Consider the following 17,630-nt stretch of genomic DNA (forward strand, 5'->3'; position numbering starts at 1 on the left):
CCCCTACTGCTGTCTGAAGGAGAGGGCAGTCAGACTCTCCCTCAACTGGATTTAGCTCCTCTTTCCTTGGACTTCTTCCCGTTGGGCCTGAAGTTACCCCTTCCGGCAGGTTTACCACGAAAGGGCTAAGTGGATTGTGAAAATGAAGTAACGTCCTTTGGTCTACGGGAAGGGAAAGAAGTAGGCAGCACCTTCCTAGCTGTCTTGGCAACCAGATCATGGGTAGCCTCCTGGGTCAGCGCAGCGGCAACTTCCCTTACCAACTCTTGCAGGAATAGCGCAGAAGACACGGGTGCAAAAAGTAACTCCGATCTCTGAAAAGGAGTGACCCCCACGGAGAGGAAAGAACGCATAGTTGCCCTCTTCTTCACAACTCTGGCTGTGAATAGGGCAGCCAATTCGTTTGAACCGACCCTAACTGCCTTGTCCATACATGAAATTAGTTGAATGAGGTTACTAGTGTCAGTGCCCTTCATTTCCGACACTTTCCTCCCCAAGGCTCCCAGAGACCAGTCCAGAAAGTTAAACACTTCGAAAGCCCTGAACATGCCTTTCAAGAGATGGTCGAACTCAGACATAGAACACCACACTTCAATCTTCCTCATAGCTAGCCGACGAGAATTCTACTAGGCTCGAGAAATCTCCCTGGACAGAGGCAGGAACTCCCAAGCCTAAGACCTCTCCTGTCTCATACCAAACACTAGACTTGGAGGCTAGTCTGGCAGGAGGAAAAGCGAAACACGTCTTGCCAACGGCTTTCTTTGAATCCATCCACACTCCCATTAACATTAATGTCCTCTTAGAGGAGCGAGAGAGTACCATCTTCGTGAACATAGACGCTCTTGCTGATTTACCAAGGGTAAATTCCGAAGGCGGAGAACGCGGGGCTACAGGAGTAAAATGGTCAGGGAATAACTCCGTAAAGACCAGCATTAACTTCTTGAGGTCCACCGAATGTTGAGGCAGTTTATCCTCTTCTCCCTCCGATATCGTCCAGTGGTTCATCCGGGGAGAAAACCTCATCCTGCTCCTCTTCCGAAAAATCAGCCGTCGCAGCAGTGCCTTGTTCAGAGGCGACGTTCCTGCGTCAGTTCTGAAGTGGGTGCGCTTGCGCTGTTCACTATTCCCATCTACAATACGTTCACTAGCCTTGCGTTTGTTGTCATGTTCGGTTTGTGGAATAGTATCCAACTGACGCGAGGCGACAAGGGTCGACTGACGTGTGGCGTCATGGATTGGCTGACACGTGGCGTCATGGGTTGACTGACGTGTGCTGTCGTGGGTAGACTGACGCACGGCGTCATGGGATGACTGACGTGTGCCGTCATGAGTAGACTGACGTGCAGTGTCATGGGTTGCCTGACGCATAGCGTCTGACTGACGCTGACGCTCCGCGGTGTCATGGGTTGACTGACGCGTAACGTCTGTCTGCCGTTGACGCTGATGCTCCGTATCGCGTCAGCTTCCGTCCTGCCGCTTAGCGGCCTGTTCCGTTGTTTGGCGAACGTTGTCGCATTTGGAAGACTGACGTTTGGCGCTATGAGCGGTCGATTGATGCTGAGAAGCAGGTCCCTGACGAGACGCATCCACCTCAACCTGTCGTTGAACTCTGCGGCTGGGAGATCGCCTGTGCGATAACGCGTCAGTACCGGAGACAACAGGCCGCCTGTGCGACAACGCGTCTAAACCGGAAGACTGACGACCAACCGCACTGCCAACAGCAGGCCGATAAGATTGCATAAGCGACGAGAGTTGCTGCTTCATGCCCAACAGCATAGACCATTTGGGATCACCCTTAGGTGACACGCGTGCAGCCTCTTCCAATGCAAATTCGCCTTCCTCATCGCTTCCCACTTTCAGGAGATGAACACCAGTCTGATGGAAGCGGCGGTGCATGAACCGTAACACCAGAACCAGGGATCAGCTCCGAATCTGACTGCACCAAACCTTTATCTATTTCAGAACCCCCGCCAGAGCGTTTTGCAGGTGAACACTCACCAAGGGACTGAAAATGCTCAGGTGTATCCCAATGGCTACAGCCAGGTTGTTGCGGAGGAGAATCGTGCTGCTGAACCACTGCGTGTGCTTTTCTCTAAAGAGGTCTAGAGGCTTGACGCCAGACCTCGTCACTCGTAACTTCATCCGAAGATGGCGATAATGCACTAACCTCACCTTTCCTAAGGTGAAGATGAGCAACCTGTGATACGCTTGAGGGGACGTCTGCGCGAGTGATGACGCCTCTCGTTCCCTTTCGCCGTTACTTCTCCCATGGGTTCGGGAGCTTGAAAGAGGTCTTAGGCTAGACAAACGACAGGATCGCGCAGACGCACCCTCCACAACACTAAACACATTAGGCGAACTTTTCGCACTTGATAGGTCGCCTGTGCGACAACTTTTAAGCAAATTAATTTCGGACATAATTTGGTTCTTGTCCGCCGCTAAAGATTCAACTCTTACGCCGAGAGCTTGAATTGCGGACAACATATCCTTCATCGTAGGTTCCTTCGGTTCCTGATCTACCACTACGGGGTTTAATGACATTGGATACAGGTAAATCTACAGAACGAGAAGAACTGCGTCAAATTCTGCTTCTGTCTAGTCTCTGAGTATAGCGCTCAAAAGCTAACCACTCCCTTTCGGTTAAAGAAAAGCATTCTTCGCACCGATCCCCAAAAGTACAAGTTTTACCCCTACATTTTACACAAATCGTATGAGGATCAATAGAAGCTTTAGGAAGACGAGTATGACATCCTTTAATACACTTCCTATATACAGGGGAGGGGTCGGCCATATTGAAGTTATATGAGAGATCAAAACATAAACAAGGGTCAAAACTATCTAAATTAACCCAAAACAACAAAGATTTCAAAATAATATGAAAGAGAAATCAATAAAGTGAAGCCCAAAACCAAAAGACAGTGTACATCACCAAATAAACCGTCCAAAACAAAGTAAGTTGCGAGTGAATTCCAATCGTTCCAGCCAGCAATGGCGGCAGAGAAGGTCTGAATTGGTTGAAATAGTTCAGCCTGTCTACCACGAGGGCGCTAGTATACATCTGGCATATCTGCGATTGCCGGAAGATTTTGAATTTCTGCCGGGCGTCCAGGGACTTTAGCCATTCTTATATAACCAGCGGGTAAGTATGTTTAAAAATCATTTGTTTACAATTTGCATGCTAATGTTGAGGTTCAAGAGGGAAAGCAACGGCACCTTCACCATAATACCTATGCATTATTTTGTGAATAAAACTTTTATCATTTTTATCTATATTTCTTCACTGAATACAAATAACCCACTATAATCTCTAAACCTACTTCATAGTAAGCCTCGTAATGATAATAAAAGCACGAGTGTTAATATTTGTCCAACTAACGTAAACCTGATAAGCTAGTAGACAAGCTTGCAAGAAAACGAAAGGCATCATCATTTAGAATGTGATGCAACCAACCAGCTTTAGCTGGTACATAACCAACAACATTAAACAGTTATGAGAACCTTACGATATGATAAGCTATGTCCTCAATTGAAAAATGAGGTTACTTAGAGAACTTACTTTACCAAGGGAGGGGTATAATGATGCAGAATACCAACTTGGTCTTCTGGTTCTCAATCTAGATGTTTAAAATAGCAACTAGGAATGCAGGAATTATGGGCTTAGCAGCAGAAGGATCTAAGGTAATTGAAAAATTTGAGGCGCTAAGAGAGGATCTCGAAAGTAAAGCACAGTGATCATTCAGAACCCATACTGAATGAAACACTATGTGACTATGACCACTATATTAACTATGAAAGTCAGGTGAGGGTAAGCAGCTGAGCAGGCAAGTCAGACGTACTGATTACAAACGAGAGGTCGCTGCCGTTCCGAGAATAACAAAGGAAGTTAAATATGTTAAGAGCTTTTAAGGCTCATTGTTAACAAACCTTGCCTGGCAGTGAGTATTTGGTATGTCATATCATCATCAACTTCCCAAAATATAACTAGCCTGGTCTTCTCTGGATTTCCCTTTGAACTTTAAAAAAAAAGTTACATTATCATAGAAATAATACCACTTGGGTCTACACCTCCATCAGTAACAGTGTTTCAATTTTATGGGATCAAAAAGCTGAACTAGTTAGTTTAGCATCAGGAAAACAGGAATGAGGAAGATTGAATATCTAATTGCTTTGCTTACTGTCAGACATCAACCTTAAGCGTTGCCATTTCCTTTGGACAGTGAGTGACAGGTCAAACGGATTTAAGTAAAAGTGGAACTGTTAAATCTACACTAAATGGTGTACATTTAATAGAAGCGCACCATTTATATTCCTGGGTTGTACCAGAAATTGTATTTTTTTTTATGGTTAAATTGTATGTACTTTTCTTTCGAAGCATAAACACTGAGAAACAGGTTTTAGCTGAGTATAGTCAAATCTGATATATTATTCTCTTAATAAGCATGACTGATTTTATCCTTGATCAGATTTACTCTCAAGAGACCAATAGCCTTAACTCAAATGCAAAACATCACTCTCGAAGGTATATATGAATCCTCAGATTTTTAGGATCTGTACATACAAGAAAAATATCTTCCATATTAAAATAATTTAATTGTAACTATTCTCTCATGTTATGGCTGTCAAACATAAAAATATTAAAAATGTTTTAAAAATTTTTAATAAAACTTTGGAAAGAAAACAATCACATAACATGTCCAACATTCATGGATGATTACTCTTCACTGTCAGAGCTGCCATTATCCTCACCATTCATATCAGCATTACTATTTTCACTGTCGTCATCATCATCATCTGCATTTTTGTCATTCTCTTCCTCACTTTCATCATCACTGCTCTCTTCTTCGTCTTCAACATCACTGTCCTCTCCATTCACATCTTTACCAACCAACTTTCTTTTCACAGCTCCAGACTTTGGCTCTGTCTCCATTTCAGATTCTTCATCAGTTGGGCCATTCACCCGATCTATATCTGACAACTCGTCCCAATTATCTTCAGACTCTGATATTCCAATCATTGTGTCCATCATGTCATCTTCATCTGAAGATTCTGAAATTTAATCACAAAAATACAACAGTTTAGAAATGCGAGGTTACAGAGAAATATTACAATACAGTAAGCTACATAAATATTGACATATACTTACTAATATAAAGCGAGACAATTTCATAAAATGGAAAAAAAATAACCTCAATCCAAAAAATATCAGTGACAAATTTTCAGAAAACTCCAAAAAATTATAGCCACAATGCTGGTTTTGATAATTATTTCAAAATTGAAAAATGGTAATTTTTGGTAAGAGATAAGAAGTACAGTAAACTTTTTTAGCTCATGAAAAGACTAAGGGTAAGGAATGAAAAGTTAATTATACAAAGCAATGCAGATATAGTTATTATGTAGTAATCACTTTTATACTCACCTGACATTCATAAAACTTCTTTCTCAAAGCTGATAAATTGCATTAGTCTACGTTAAAAATTAATATAATTTGGTCCAAAAATGGAACTTGCATGATACACGAAATACATGATAAAATCTTACGGGTGAAAATTTGGTGCTTGCGCAATATAATAGATTGCAAGTGTTACACAAGTGTATGAGGTATTACTGTAATTTACTTTACTGTTTTAGTCTTTAGGAAAAAATGAAAATTACAAAACTTATCTGCACTTAGAACCCCATAATACAAAGGGAGACATCCCTATAGATTTACATTTACTGTAACATACTTTTAAATTTGTAATGTATTGAGGAAGCAATGGGTGAACCGTGATATTGTATAGTACTTTCTCTCTAGCTTTCTTCTTGTGAGTCTTTATCCTGGGCATAAGGAATCCACTGCAAACAGATATGGCAGTTTATAGGGTCCCAAGCCCTGGCACTGAGAGACACAAAGGTTATTATAATAGCAACACAGTTTGAGCTACAATTTAATGTTACCCCAGTTATCACATACAACTCAGCTACAATTAGCCTTTATAGTTCATCGGTAATATAAAATTTGCATCTGAACACATTAGTTCATTAATAACCCTAAAGGACAGTAGCTTATTGGAAATGTCTCCACCTGGTGATCTACTGGACTGGGGTTTGAGACCCACTCAAGCTCTACAGTTTTTTGTAGTTTCTGCAACTTCCCCATCCTTGTGAGCTAAGGACCGGGGATTTAGGGGAACCTATAGGTCTACTTGCCAAGTCATCCGTAGCCATTTTCTGGCCCTTCCTGGTTCTAGTCTGGGTACAGAGGGGGCATGGGTACTGACCACACATACTGCACAGCATACACAATCAGTTTCTAGAGCATTATTACTATCCCTAGCCGCTGCCATTCATGGGTGACCCTCAAACCTTTCAAGGGACCTTACTATACTCAACTCAGTGAGAAAAGGGCAATATGGGGGGGGGGGGGGGTTTCATGGGTTTAAATGGATTCCCCCCCTCATGCTGCATATCCACAGATATCCCTCTCTCTCTCTCTCTCTCTCTCTCTCTCTCTCTCTCTCTCTCTCTCTCTCTCTATATATATATATATATATATATATATATAAATTGGTGTATTTCCAAAATTCTATCCAAAATTATTCTATCTTTTGTTCCACACCACCATTGCATTGAGGTAAAATTCAAGGAATGTTTTCAGTATAAAGGTTTCCCATCCTAATTGTGGCATATGAGCACTGCCCCTCACATGCTTATATGCCAGATGGTGCTGTTAGAAACACTCATGCTCGCTATCCAAAATTATTCTAACTTACGTTCCACACCACCACTGCATTGAGGTAAAATTCAAGGCATGTTTTCAGTATAAAGGTTTCCTCCCCATCCTGAATGTGGCATATGAGCACTGCCCCTCCCATGCTTATATGCCAGATGCTGCTGTTAGAAACAATCATGCTCCCGATGGACTGGTCCCCTACTTATAGCTTGCCATATGGCCACTTTCATAGCCAAGCTGAGAGAGAGAGAGAGAGAGAGAGAGAGAGAGAGAGAGAGAGAGAGAGAGAGAGAGAGAGAGAGAGAGAGAGAGAGTGTGTGTGTGTACTCTGGTCTACAGTGACTTGCCATACACTGCAGTAAATATTCGTATGCAAAAGACATTAGGCTATGCGAGGCTAAACATCATCTAAAAGGGGTATCTTGACTGATACTGTATGTAAACACTCCCCTAATGTATGAGTTAGAGCTAAAAGGCATCATACACCAGCAACCATAAGATATTCTAGGCTATATTAGCTGAAAAATATAGGGTAAGGGATCAAACTTAGGAATACAGTGAACCCTCGCTACTTCGCGGTTCGACCATCGCGGATTCACCACTTCGCGGATTTTTTCCATAACCCATATATATACAGTAATATATATATATATATATATATATATATATATATATATATATATATATATATATATATATATATGTATGCATGTATTTATGTATATATATAGGTATGTATATGTGTATACATATAAATATATATATATATATATACACACACACACACACACACACACATATATATATATATATATATATATATATATATATATATATATATATATATATATATATATATATCTAAAGTAGGAAGATGTGATGTAGTTCTAAGGGAAAAGTATGGGAAATATGTCTGGGTAATAAGCAAAGCTCTACCTCCAGTTTGTTTCTACATTATGATCAGAGATAAATGTAAACAAAACATTGGTTGCCATTTTTTATCGTGCTTTTTAGCATGTTTAGGAAATGCATGATATAAAATCACCTTTAATATTTGTGCCTGTTTTAGTTTAGGGTACTGTAGTACATGCATTAAGTGTTCTGTACATTAAAGGGTAGTTTGTTAACAGTACTACGTACAAGGGAAGGTTTTAAAAGTCTGAATATACATGTTGAATAAATAGGTAAATATGGTGTCACTACTTCGCGGATTTTCACCTATCGCGGCCGCGACTGGAACCTATCTACCGCGATAAACGAGGGTTCACTGTAAATGAAATCTTTATTTCTTTGTCAAGTCTCTATTGAGGCTTTTTAATCAAGCACCACAGAGCTAATATCTATAAAATATCGTGCATCGGTGGTAGCATGAAATATCCTTCGGTAGCATGCCTTAATAATAAGGGAGTTATTTGATCCGAAAATTGAGGTTGACGACAGACTAGGCAGAGTTGATCAGCTAATTTGAATATAAACAATACATAAGATTATAATTCGCTATGTTTTTAATTATAAATATGATACTAAAATGTGAATATTACATGCATTATTATTGGATACAGTTAAGTGAAACACCAGGGAAAGAGAAGGACGAAACAATATGACAAAGAGACAAGACAGGGGGAGGCGGTAGCGTGTGTGCTTGTGTGCGTTCAAATTGCCCGGACCTTGCGGTAGTCAAGTTCCTTCTTGCAAATTCCCTCAGCCAAATCTACGCTAATTCAAATAAATTAGCGAAATTAATGAATTTGGGAAATGAGAGGAATGAAAAATAGGAATAAGAATATGTGGAATGAGGGATAAGAAAGGAGTTTAGAATGCTTAATGGGATGAAAATAACGAATGAATGCTAGAAAAGAGATGAATAAAATCGCGAGAAATAAAGAGAATAAAAAGAGTTGGAATGATACGTTGTAGATGTGTGTCGGAGAGCAAAGTAACTGTACGAAAGGGATTTGAGAAAAGGATTAAGGATGTAATAATAATTAGTAAAGGACAATAATAATGTGAAGGAGATATCATACTGATATGCAGGATAGGTTACATCAGTGAGGTACTTCTGTGAAAGTGAATGGTCATATCAATGGGATAATAACGTGAAAGTAAATATAAGTTGACGACCGACTAGGCAGGTTTAATCAGCTGATTTGAATGTAAACAATGCATGAGATTATAATTCGCTATATATTTAATTATAAATTCTATACTAACATGTGAATATTACACGCATTATTATTGGATACAGTTAAGTGGACCACCAGTTTAATCAAAATCCAGTTTATTTCAAATATAGCTGTATTTTTTCACCACAGTAAATGGATATACACTGTACAGCGCTCCCAGTGTAAAGGAGCTATTTGAAATCATCGCCTAGTTTGAATTTTATGGCAATTTTTATGAGAATTTTTATCTAATAGGTATTGCATTGTTCTTGACCATCCCAACGTTGCCAACTATTAAAAATAAAATCCTTAATGTTAGGTAAACAATAACCACGAAGTAAGAAACCGCGATTGACGAGTTCTGACTGTATTGTTGACTAAACGCAAACAAAATGGTTTTCCTCTTATGTGACGGGTAGAAATTTTTAGGGGTATGGCAAGTAAAATATTTGTAATAACATCTTTACTAAAAGCTCTTAGTATCGTTAGTTATCACTTGCATTTGTAAATGCGTTTGTTTGTTCGTTATGATCGGCGATGAAATGTAAACAAAACAACGTTTTCTGTTTTAGGCAGCGTTTATTAGAAAAGAACTTAATATAAAATTGCTCATATTTCATTTACCATTAATATGAATTACTAAGGATAAAAAATGTAAAGTAAAATTAATAAAATTATTATTACAGGACCAATCTTTGGTAAGATATATGTTGCTTGCAAAAGCTAACTTATACGAAGATGTTCTCTAGTCTTAGGTAGTGCCATAGCCTCTATACCATGTCAAATTTGGCTTAATTTTTTACCTTGTCTTATCTGAAGGTCATCTTATGAGGGGAAATATACGGTATGTTTCTGCTTGTGTAATGTACAGCTTGACTGTGTTCAACAATATGTGCTTAAATACACTAAAAACTGTTTTCCTGAATCTAAACTGCTGAAATACGGGTGAGTCTTACATCCCCTTGCGTCTTACAGACCGTCAAATATGGTAGTTAGAAAGTGTAAATAGAGTATCAACATAACATTAACTTACGATTACATATGCACGGTTAGCTAAATCCCACTTTCACCGACATGACTCGACGAATTGCTCACAGCAATTCATTATACTGTATATTGATATTGATTTCATTTTCAAACTCAAGGCTATTAAGTGTAACACTGTAATGCGCAGTTGATACATTACTTTATTTTAAATAAAATGTCCTTTATTTAGTCATATGAAAAAAGTTGGGAGCCTGAGATCCACATAAAACTCACTTGTCATGTATTATTATCGGAAAAAGATGATATTTTCATTAATAAAATAATTTTTTGAACATACTTACCCGGTAGTTATATATATAGCTTACGTCCCCGACGTCAACCAGAAAATTTGAAACTCGCGCCAACCGCCAGTTGGATAGCCAGGTGTACCACCCCTGCACCCTAGCGAGGTACCTGGGAACCATTCCAGTGACCCTCATATATTCCATGCCTCTAGTCTCTTAGAGGGGAGGAGGGTGGGACTAAAATTATATATATAACTACCGGGTAAGTATGTTCAAAAATTTATTTTATTAATGAAAATAACATTTTTAAACACAAGACTTACCCGGTAGTTATATATATAGCTGATTAACACCTTTGGTGGAGGGTTAGAGACAGCTAGCATATCTGGAATTCTACTTAAGAGTTAATTAAAACAAAACTTAAGGGTTCGTACCTGATAAGGAAGCTGACTTCAATGATACTCTGCCTCATTATGTCTGCTAGCCTTATGAGATCCAGCGATCCTCCCAGGGGGCTGAAGATCTCGAAGGGACTGTCAAACCGGTGTCAAAACCTCATCATGACAGAACCTCCTCTAATAACCAGTTCCGGGTGCTCTCAAGGAACAAACATGACCACCTGACAAAATCAATGATTGTGGAAGACTGACACAATCTCCACAAACAACCATAAAAAACAATTAAAAGTACCAAGAGAAGAAAAGGTTATTGGGATTATGAGAACATAGTGGTGGATCCTTCACCCACCATTGCACTCGCTGCTATGAATGGACCCAGAGTGTAACAGTCCTCGTAACAAGTCTGAACACCTTTCAAATAATATGACGCGAAGACGGATTTGCTCCTCCAGAAGGTCGTGTCCATTATGCTTTGTAGAGATCTGTTCTGCCTGAATGCTGCCGACGTTGCCACTGCTCTGACTTCATGAGACTTGACCTTTAAAAGTCCAAGGTCTGATTCATTACAATGAATATGAGCTCCCTAATCAAAAGCCTGACAAAATATGACAAGGCATTTATAGACATCTGTAAAGAGGGCTTTTTGACTGAACACCACAAAGATTCAGACTTGCCTCGTAAGTCTTTTGTTCTCTCCAAATAGCATCTCAGACCTCTAACTGGGCATAAGACTCTTTCTACCTCATCTCCAACCAGATACGTAAGATTTGGAATCTCGAATGCTTTGGACCAAGGCTGAGAAGGGCGTTCGTTTTTGGCAAAAGCCTAATTGTAAGGAACAGACAGCTTTACCATTATGAAATCTAACGTTTTTGCTAAACGCATGAATCTCACTCACTCTTTTGGCTGTCGCAAGACTGACCAAAAATAGTCTTCATAGTGAGGTCTTTCAAGGAAGTTGAACCCAGCGGCTCAAACCTGTCGCTCATGAGATACTTCAAAACAGTATCCAGATTCCAGGCTGGAGAATCTTGGTTCCGTCATTTTGAAGTCTCGAAAGACTTGAGAAGCTCTTGCAGATCCTTACTGCCAGAGAGGTCAAGGTTTCTATGCCTAAACACAATTGCTAACATACTCCTATAGCCTTTAATAGTAGAGGAGGAGAAATTGCACTTCCTTCGAAGATATAGCAGGAAATCCGCAATTTGAGCTACAGAGGTACTGGATGAGGAAAGAGAGTTGATTCTACACCACTCTCTGAAAACCTGCCACTTAGATTGATAGACTTTGATGGTTGAAGCCCTTCTTGCTCTTGCAATAGCTTGAGCTGCCTCCTTCGAAAAGCCTCTAGATCTAGCGAGTCTTTCGATAGTCTGAAGGGAGTCAGCTGAAGAGCGTGGAGATTTTGATGCAATCTTTCCAAGTGGGGTTGTTTGAGTAGATCTACTCTTAGAGGAAGAAATCTTGGGGTGTCTATCACCCATTCCAGTACCTCTGTGAACCATTCTCTTGACGGCCAATAGGGAGCCACTAGGGTCATCCTGGTTCCTTTGGATGTCACAAATTTCTGTACTACTTTGTACAGGATCTTGTAAGGTGGGAAGGCGCAGAGATCTAGATTGGACCAGTCCAACAGAAAAGCGTCTATGTGGACTGCTTCTGGATCCGGAACAGGGCAGCAATACGCCTCTAACATCTTCGTCTTCGAGGTTGCAAAAAGGTCTATGCAAGGGCGACCCCAAAGACACCTCAGGCTCTTGCAGACATGAAGGTTGAGGGTCCACTCTGTTGGAAGGATCTGATTCCATCTGCCATTACGTTTTTCTCCCCTTGAATGAATCACGTCAAAGTATAACGTTCCTCTCTCTTGCCCACACCAGGAAATTCTTTGACGTCTCGTACAGAGATATCGAGTGTGTTCCCCCTTGCTTTGAGATGTATGCCAATGCTGTCGTGTTGTCCGCATTGACCTGAACTACTTTGTTGGTAACTAAAGCCTCGAAACTTTTGAGGGCTAAAAGAACTGCCAACAACTCCTTGTGGTTGATATGCAAGGATTTTTGGGGCTCTGACCATAGACCAGAGACTTCTAACTTGTTTAGGGTTGCTCCCCATCCTATATCCGAGGCGTCGGAGCATAACATAAGGTCTTGGCTCTTTATTGACAAGTCGAGACCTTCCTGGAACTTTTCCGGTTCTTCCCACCACCGAAGGCAGTCTTTGAAGGGGTTCGTGATAGGAATGGACATCGTTTCTAAGTCCCTCTCCTTGTCCCAATGGCTGTTGAGATGGAACTGGAGAGGACGAAGATTCAGTCTTCCCAGTGGGACGAATTGTTCCAAGGAGGAGAGGGTTCCTACCAAACTCATCCATTTCCTTGCTGAACAAACTTTCTTGCCTTGAAACGATCTTAATTTCAACTTGGCTTGCTCTATCCTTAAGGGAGATGTTAAAGCCCGAAAAATCAGACTCCGTATCGTCATCCCCAAATATAAAATCTCTTGAGATGGAACCAAGAGAGACTTTTCCTTGTTTACAAGGAGACCCAGTTCTTTCGCAAGGTCCAAGGTTGTCTGAAGATCCTTCAGGCAGTGATCGTAAGAGTGCGCTCTGAGAAGCCAGTCGTCGAGATACAGGGAGGCTCTTATGCCCCTTGAATGTAGGATCTTTGCTACATTCAGCATGAGCTTCGTAAAGATCTGAGGTGCTGTGCAAAGGCTGAAGCATAGGGCTCTGAATTGGAAGACATCTCCCATGAAAACAAACCTTAGGTAGGGTCTGAAGCTCGGATGGATGGGGATGTGGAAGTAGGCGTCCTGAAGGTCTAATGAGACCATCCAGTCGTCCCTCCTTACTGCTGCTAGCACTGACTTCGAAGCTTCCATGGTGAACTTCGTTTTGATGATGAACTTGTTCAGCGCACTCACGTCCAGAACTGGACGCCATCCCCCCAAGTTCTTGGGTACCAGGAATAGGCGGTTGTAGAAACCCGGTGAACGAAAATCCTGAACCTTCTCTATGGCCCCCTTTTCTAACATAAGAGACACTTGGTTCGAAAAAGCTTGTCTCTTTGCCTCCTCTTTGTATCTGGGAGAGAGATCCACGGGAACTAAGACCAGGGGAGGGCTCCCTAGAAAGGGGATCTTGTAACCCTCCTTCAAGATCTGAATAGACCATTGGTCTGCTCCTCTCTTCTCCCATGCTTGCCAGAATTTGAGTAGTCTGGCACCTACTGCCTGAAGGTGAAAGCAGTCAGACTCTGCTTCGCCCTGCTCTGAAACCTCTCCTCTTACTCCTTCTAGCATCAGGTCTGGAACTACCCCTGCTGGAAGATCTCCCTCGAAAGGGCTGGGAAAACTTAGGAAAAGTATCTTCCTTAGGCTTGTGGCTGGTAAAAGAGGGAGGAAGAGCCTTTCTAGCAGTCTTGGAGACAAGATCCCGAGTAGCCTTCTGAGCTAAAGCTGCAGAAATCTCCCTGATAAGTTCTTGTGGGAACAGCAATGGAGAAAGTGGCGCATATAAAAGCTCGGACTTCTGGAAGGGAGTCGCCCCCAGCGAAAGAAAAGAGCATAGTTGATCTCTTTTCTTAAGGATGCCTGCGGAAAAAAGAGCTGCTAGTTCGTTAGAGCCATCCCTCAAGGCTTTGTCCATGCACGACATCAAATGGACCAGGGCAGAGGTATCCCCCTCTTTAAAAGTCTCAACTTTTTTACCCAAAGCCCCAAGTGTCCTGTCTAAAAAGTTGAGAACTTCAAAGGCTTGAAAAATTCCCTTGAGAAGGTGATCTCTGAAGTAGACCAAAAAATCTTGGCCTTTCTCATGGCCGACCGACGATGAGCGTCTACGAGGCTTGAGAAATCTCCCTGGGCAGAGGCAGGAATCCCCAAGCCGAGAACTTCTCCTGTCTCGTACCAGATGCTCGACCTCGAAGCCAGTCTAGCTGTAGGAAAGGAAAAAGACGTCTTTCCTAAGGCCTTCTTAGACTGTAACCAGTCACCCATTAATCTAAGAGCTCTCTTGGACGAACGCAACAGTACCATCTTAGTAAAGTGGGCTTTCTTAGAGGCTTTGCCGAGAGTAAACTCAGACGGAGGCGAGCGCAGAGCTATAGGCACAAAAAAAGTCTGAAAACTCTTCCGTAAAAACTTTCATTAGTTTTTTAAGATCGGCAAAATGACGGAAAGAAACAGAGTCCTCGTCCTCTGAAACGTCATCAAACTCCATAGGAGAAAGCTGGCCTTCTACTTCCTTCTCTTGCAACGTTCCTTCGGGAGCAGTAGGGTTAAGAGCGGTTTCAATTTCAGAAAAATCCCGAGTGCCAACCGCAATAGAAATAGGCTCATTGCGAATAGTAACAGGCGGCAGAGTCGCGTGCGGCTCATCCGAACGCTCCCGATCAGCTCGATCGGAGACGAGAAGTTCCTGTACATGAACTGTATCAATGTCTTGAAAAGAATGAGCCTCCTCATCGTAATCCAAACTAACATCCGAAATATGACAAGGGATAGGACATTCAGGATCATATTCAGAAACACACTTGCCGTCAACTGCTGACAAGCGTTCAGTACTACGAACCGCTTGTTGTTCAGCGACTCGTTCAACTGTAATCCTCCTAGAAACACGACCTGAAGGACGCTCACTAAAATAATTGGCGGAGAGAGAAACTTCCATTTGGCAGCCTGCTTGTAAGGACGTTCGGTAGCCTGTTTACAAGGATGTTCGGCAGCCTGTTCTGTAGGAAGTCCAGGATCCTGAATCGAAGGACGTTCGAAAGACTTATCCAAAGAACGAACATAAGCCTGTATAACAGGACGTTCGGTAACCCGTTTGCAAGGACGTTCAATAACCTGTTCAACAGGACGTCCGACGTCTTTCTTAGAAGAACGAACAGGCACACTGTCTCGTTCGCGTTCAATAAAAGAACTGCGGACTGCGGACTTAGGAGAACGATCACGATCACTTCCTAAGGGCCGTTAGTAGCGGCTAGCAGGAAGCTTAGATCCCCGATTACGAGGGCGTTCGGAAACACGTCCTGGCTCGCTGATCCGATCACGACCGCTGATATGAGATTTGTCGCTACGCTGGTATGATTGCATAAAGGACGAGAGCCTGTCTTGAAGAATTACAAAGTTAGGATCTGAACGTTGTGAAATCGGTGATGAAATCACAACGTTCTCCTCATCGCTAAACGGAACAGAGCACCTAGGAGGCGAAAATCAGTCTGAAGGCTGCTTGGGAGCTTGGAATGAGGTAAAGCCTGGTCCTAAGTGCACAGAAGGATCCTTGGAAACGTCCAGCGTTCTAAAAGGACGTTTGATCGGGGGACTTTCAAAAGGCTCTGGAGTATCCCAGTGACTACATCCAGGTTTTGAACTAGCAGGACGTCGATAGGCCTTATCATAGGACCTCTTTAGAGGTCTGGAAGCGAGCTTTCAACCTCTTTTAGGCAAGGGGTCATCCGAAGACGACGAAAAACACTTAACCTCACCTTTCCAATGGTGAGGGCAAACGTCCTGGGAGGCGCCCACAGGTACGTTCGAGGTGACGTCTGCTCGTTTGATAAAGCCTCTCGTCTCCTTTCGCCTTTCCACATTCCTTCTCCCAGGGGTTGGGGAGCTTGGAAGAGGTCTAGGACTAGGAGGACGACAGACACGAGCAGGCGCACCCTCCACTGCACTTAAGTTCAGTGCACTTGTACCTTCACCTTTTAAATAGTCGCACATCGCACATCAACTGTGTCCTGTCTGCAGCCAAAGATTCAACTTCAGCGCCGAGAGCTTGAATCGCCACTAACATATCTTTTAGTGAAGGTTCATTAGCAATTGCAATAGTGGGATCGGGATCAACCACTACAGGTGAAGGAATAGGATTAATGACATGGGAAGAGGAAATATCTCTAGATGAGCGAGAAGAACTACGCCTCAATCTATCCCTTTTGAGTTTACGTTTATATCTATCAAACTCAATCCATTCATGCTCTGACAGCAAAACACATTCGTCACAGCGATCACCTAAATCACACTCTTTACCTCTACATGCAACACAGAGAGAATGGGGATCAAGAGAGGCTTTAGCCATACGGGTCTTACACCCACTAGTCACACATAACCTAAAAGTTAGGGGGGGGGGGCATTTTGAAAATTTAAGAGAATTCAGACAAGCAAAGGTCAAAAATCATCTAATCCAAACAAAATCAAGAAATATCCAAAGCGAGATCAAAAACAAGCGGGAGTCAGTAACCAAAGATTTGTACTTCACCAAATAAACGATCAGTGATGACGGAGTAGAATTCACGTGTCACCGCTAGCGACAGCAGGGAATATATGAGGGTCACTGGAATGGTTCCCAGGTACCTCGCTAGGGTGAAGGGGTGGTACACCTGGCTATCCAACTGGCGGTTGGCGCGAGTTTCGAATTTTCTGCCGTTGACGTCGGGGACGTAAGCTATATATATAACTACCGGGTAAGTCTTGTGTTTAAAATTAGACATACGCAGCTGTTTTCGGACACGAATTAATCGTGGATAATGAGAGTTGAGTGCATTATTACTGATTCTTGGTGATGACCTGTTATCAGCAGAAAGATGATTTTCAGCATTGAGGTGACAGGTTCAATATAATCTAAATCAGTGGTTTTCCCTTATCCATGTAAAAAATGCTAGACAGGGAGATAATGGACAACAAAACACAAGTTCCCGTAGATGGTATGAAAACCGTCTTATAACAAAACAAGACGACGGATAAGATATTTTTTTTTAGCTTATTTTATGAAAAACAGCACTTTATCTATAAAATGGAAACCAATGCTGTTCCTATGCGGATACAAACCATCATCCTTTATGTGGGATATTGTTTTCAGTGTGAGCAAGAACAGATATTCAAATAGTTAACGAGATATTTAACGAGGTGGGAGCAAATGCAAAGAGCTCCCCCTTCTTATCTGTCAAAGTTTCTTTGCCCAAGTTTTCGGCCGCATCGACTACGGATGTATTGATGTGCCCACAAAAGAACTTTTCATTTCTTTTTCTATCAGGAAGTGAATAACGGCTGTTGATTGTTATTGTGAAGCAAGACACTTCATGTGGGAG

The 17,630-nt window shown here is 41.9% G+C and overlaps 1 protein-coding gene across 1 annotated transcript in view; it reads right to left on the reverse strand.

Annotated features, from left to right (window-relative positions):
* Positions 1-4,570: 4,570 nt before the first annotated feature.
* The window catches only part of LOC137640041 (WD repeat-containing protein 43), a 134,296-nt gene continuing 121,236 nt past the window's right edge, over positions 4,571-17,630 (reverse strand). The window contains exon 11 of the mRNA XM_068372421.1: positions 4,571-5,046. Coding sequence (XP_068228522.1) covers positions 4,712-5,046 — 335 coding nt within the window. The 3' untranslated portion in view covers positions 4,571-4,711. The remainder of the gene's footprint in view (positions 5,047-17,630) is intronic.

The sequence above is a fragment of the Palaemon carinicauda genome, chromosome 4 (genome assembly GCF_036898095.1).
Source record: "Palaemon carinicauda isolate YSFRI2023 chromosome 4, ASM3689809v2, whole genome shotgun sequence".
NCBI lineage: Eukaryota > Metazoa > Arthropoda > Malacostraca > Decapoda > Palaemonidae > Palaemon > Palaemon carinicauda.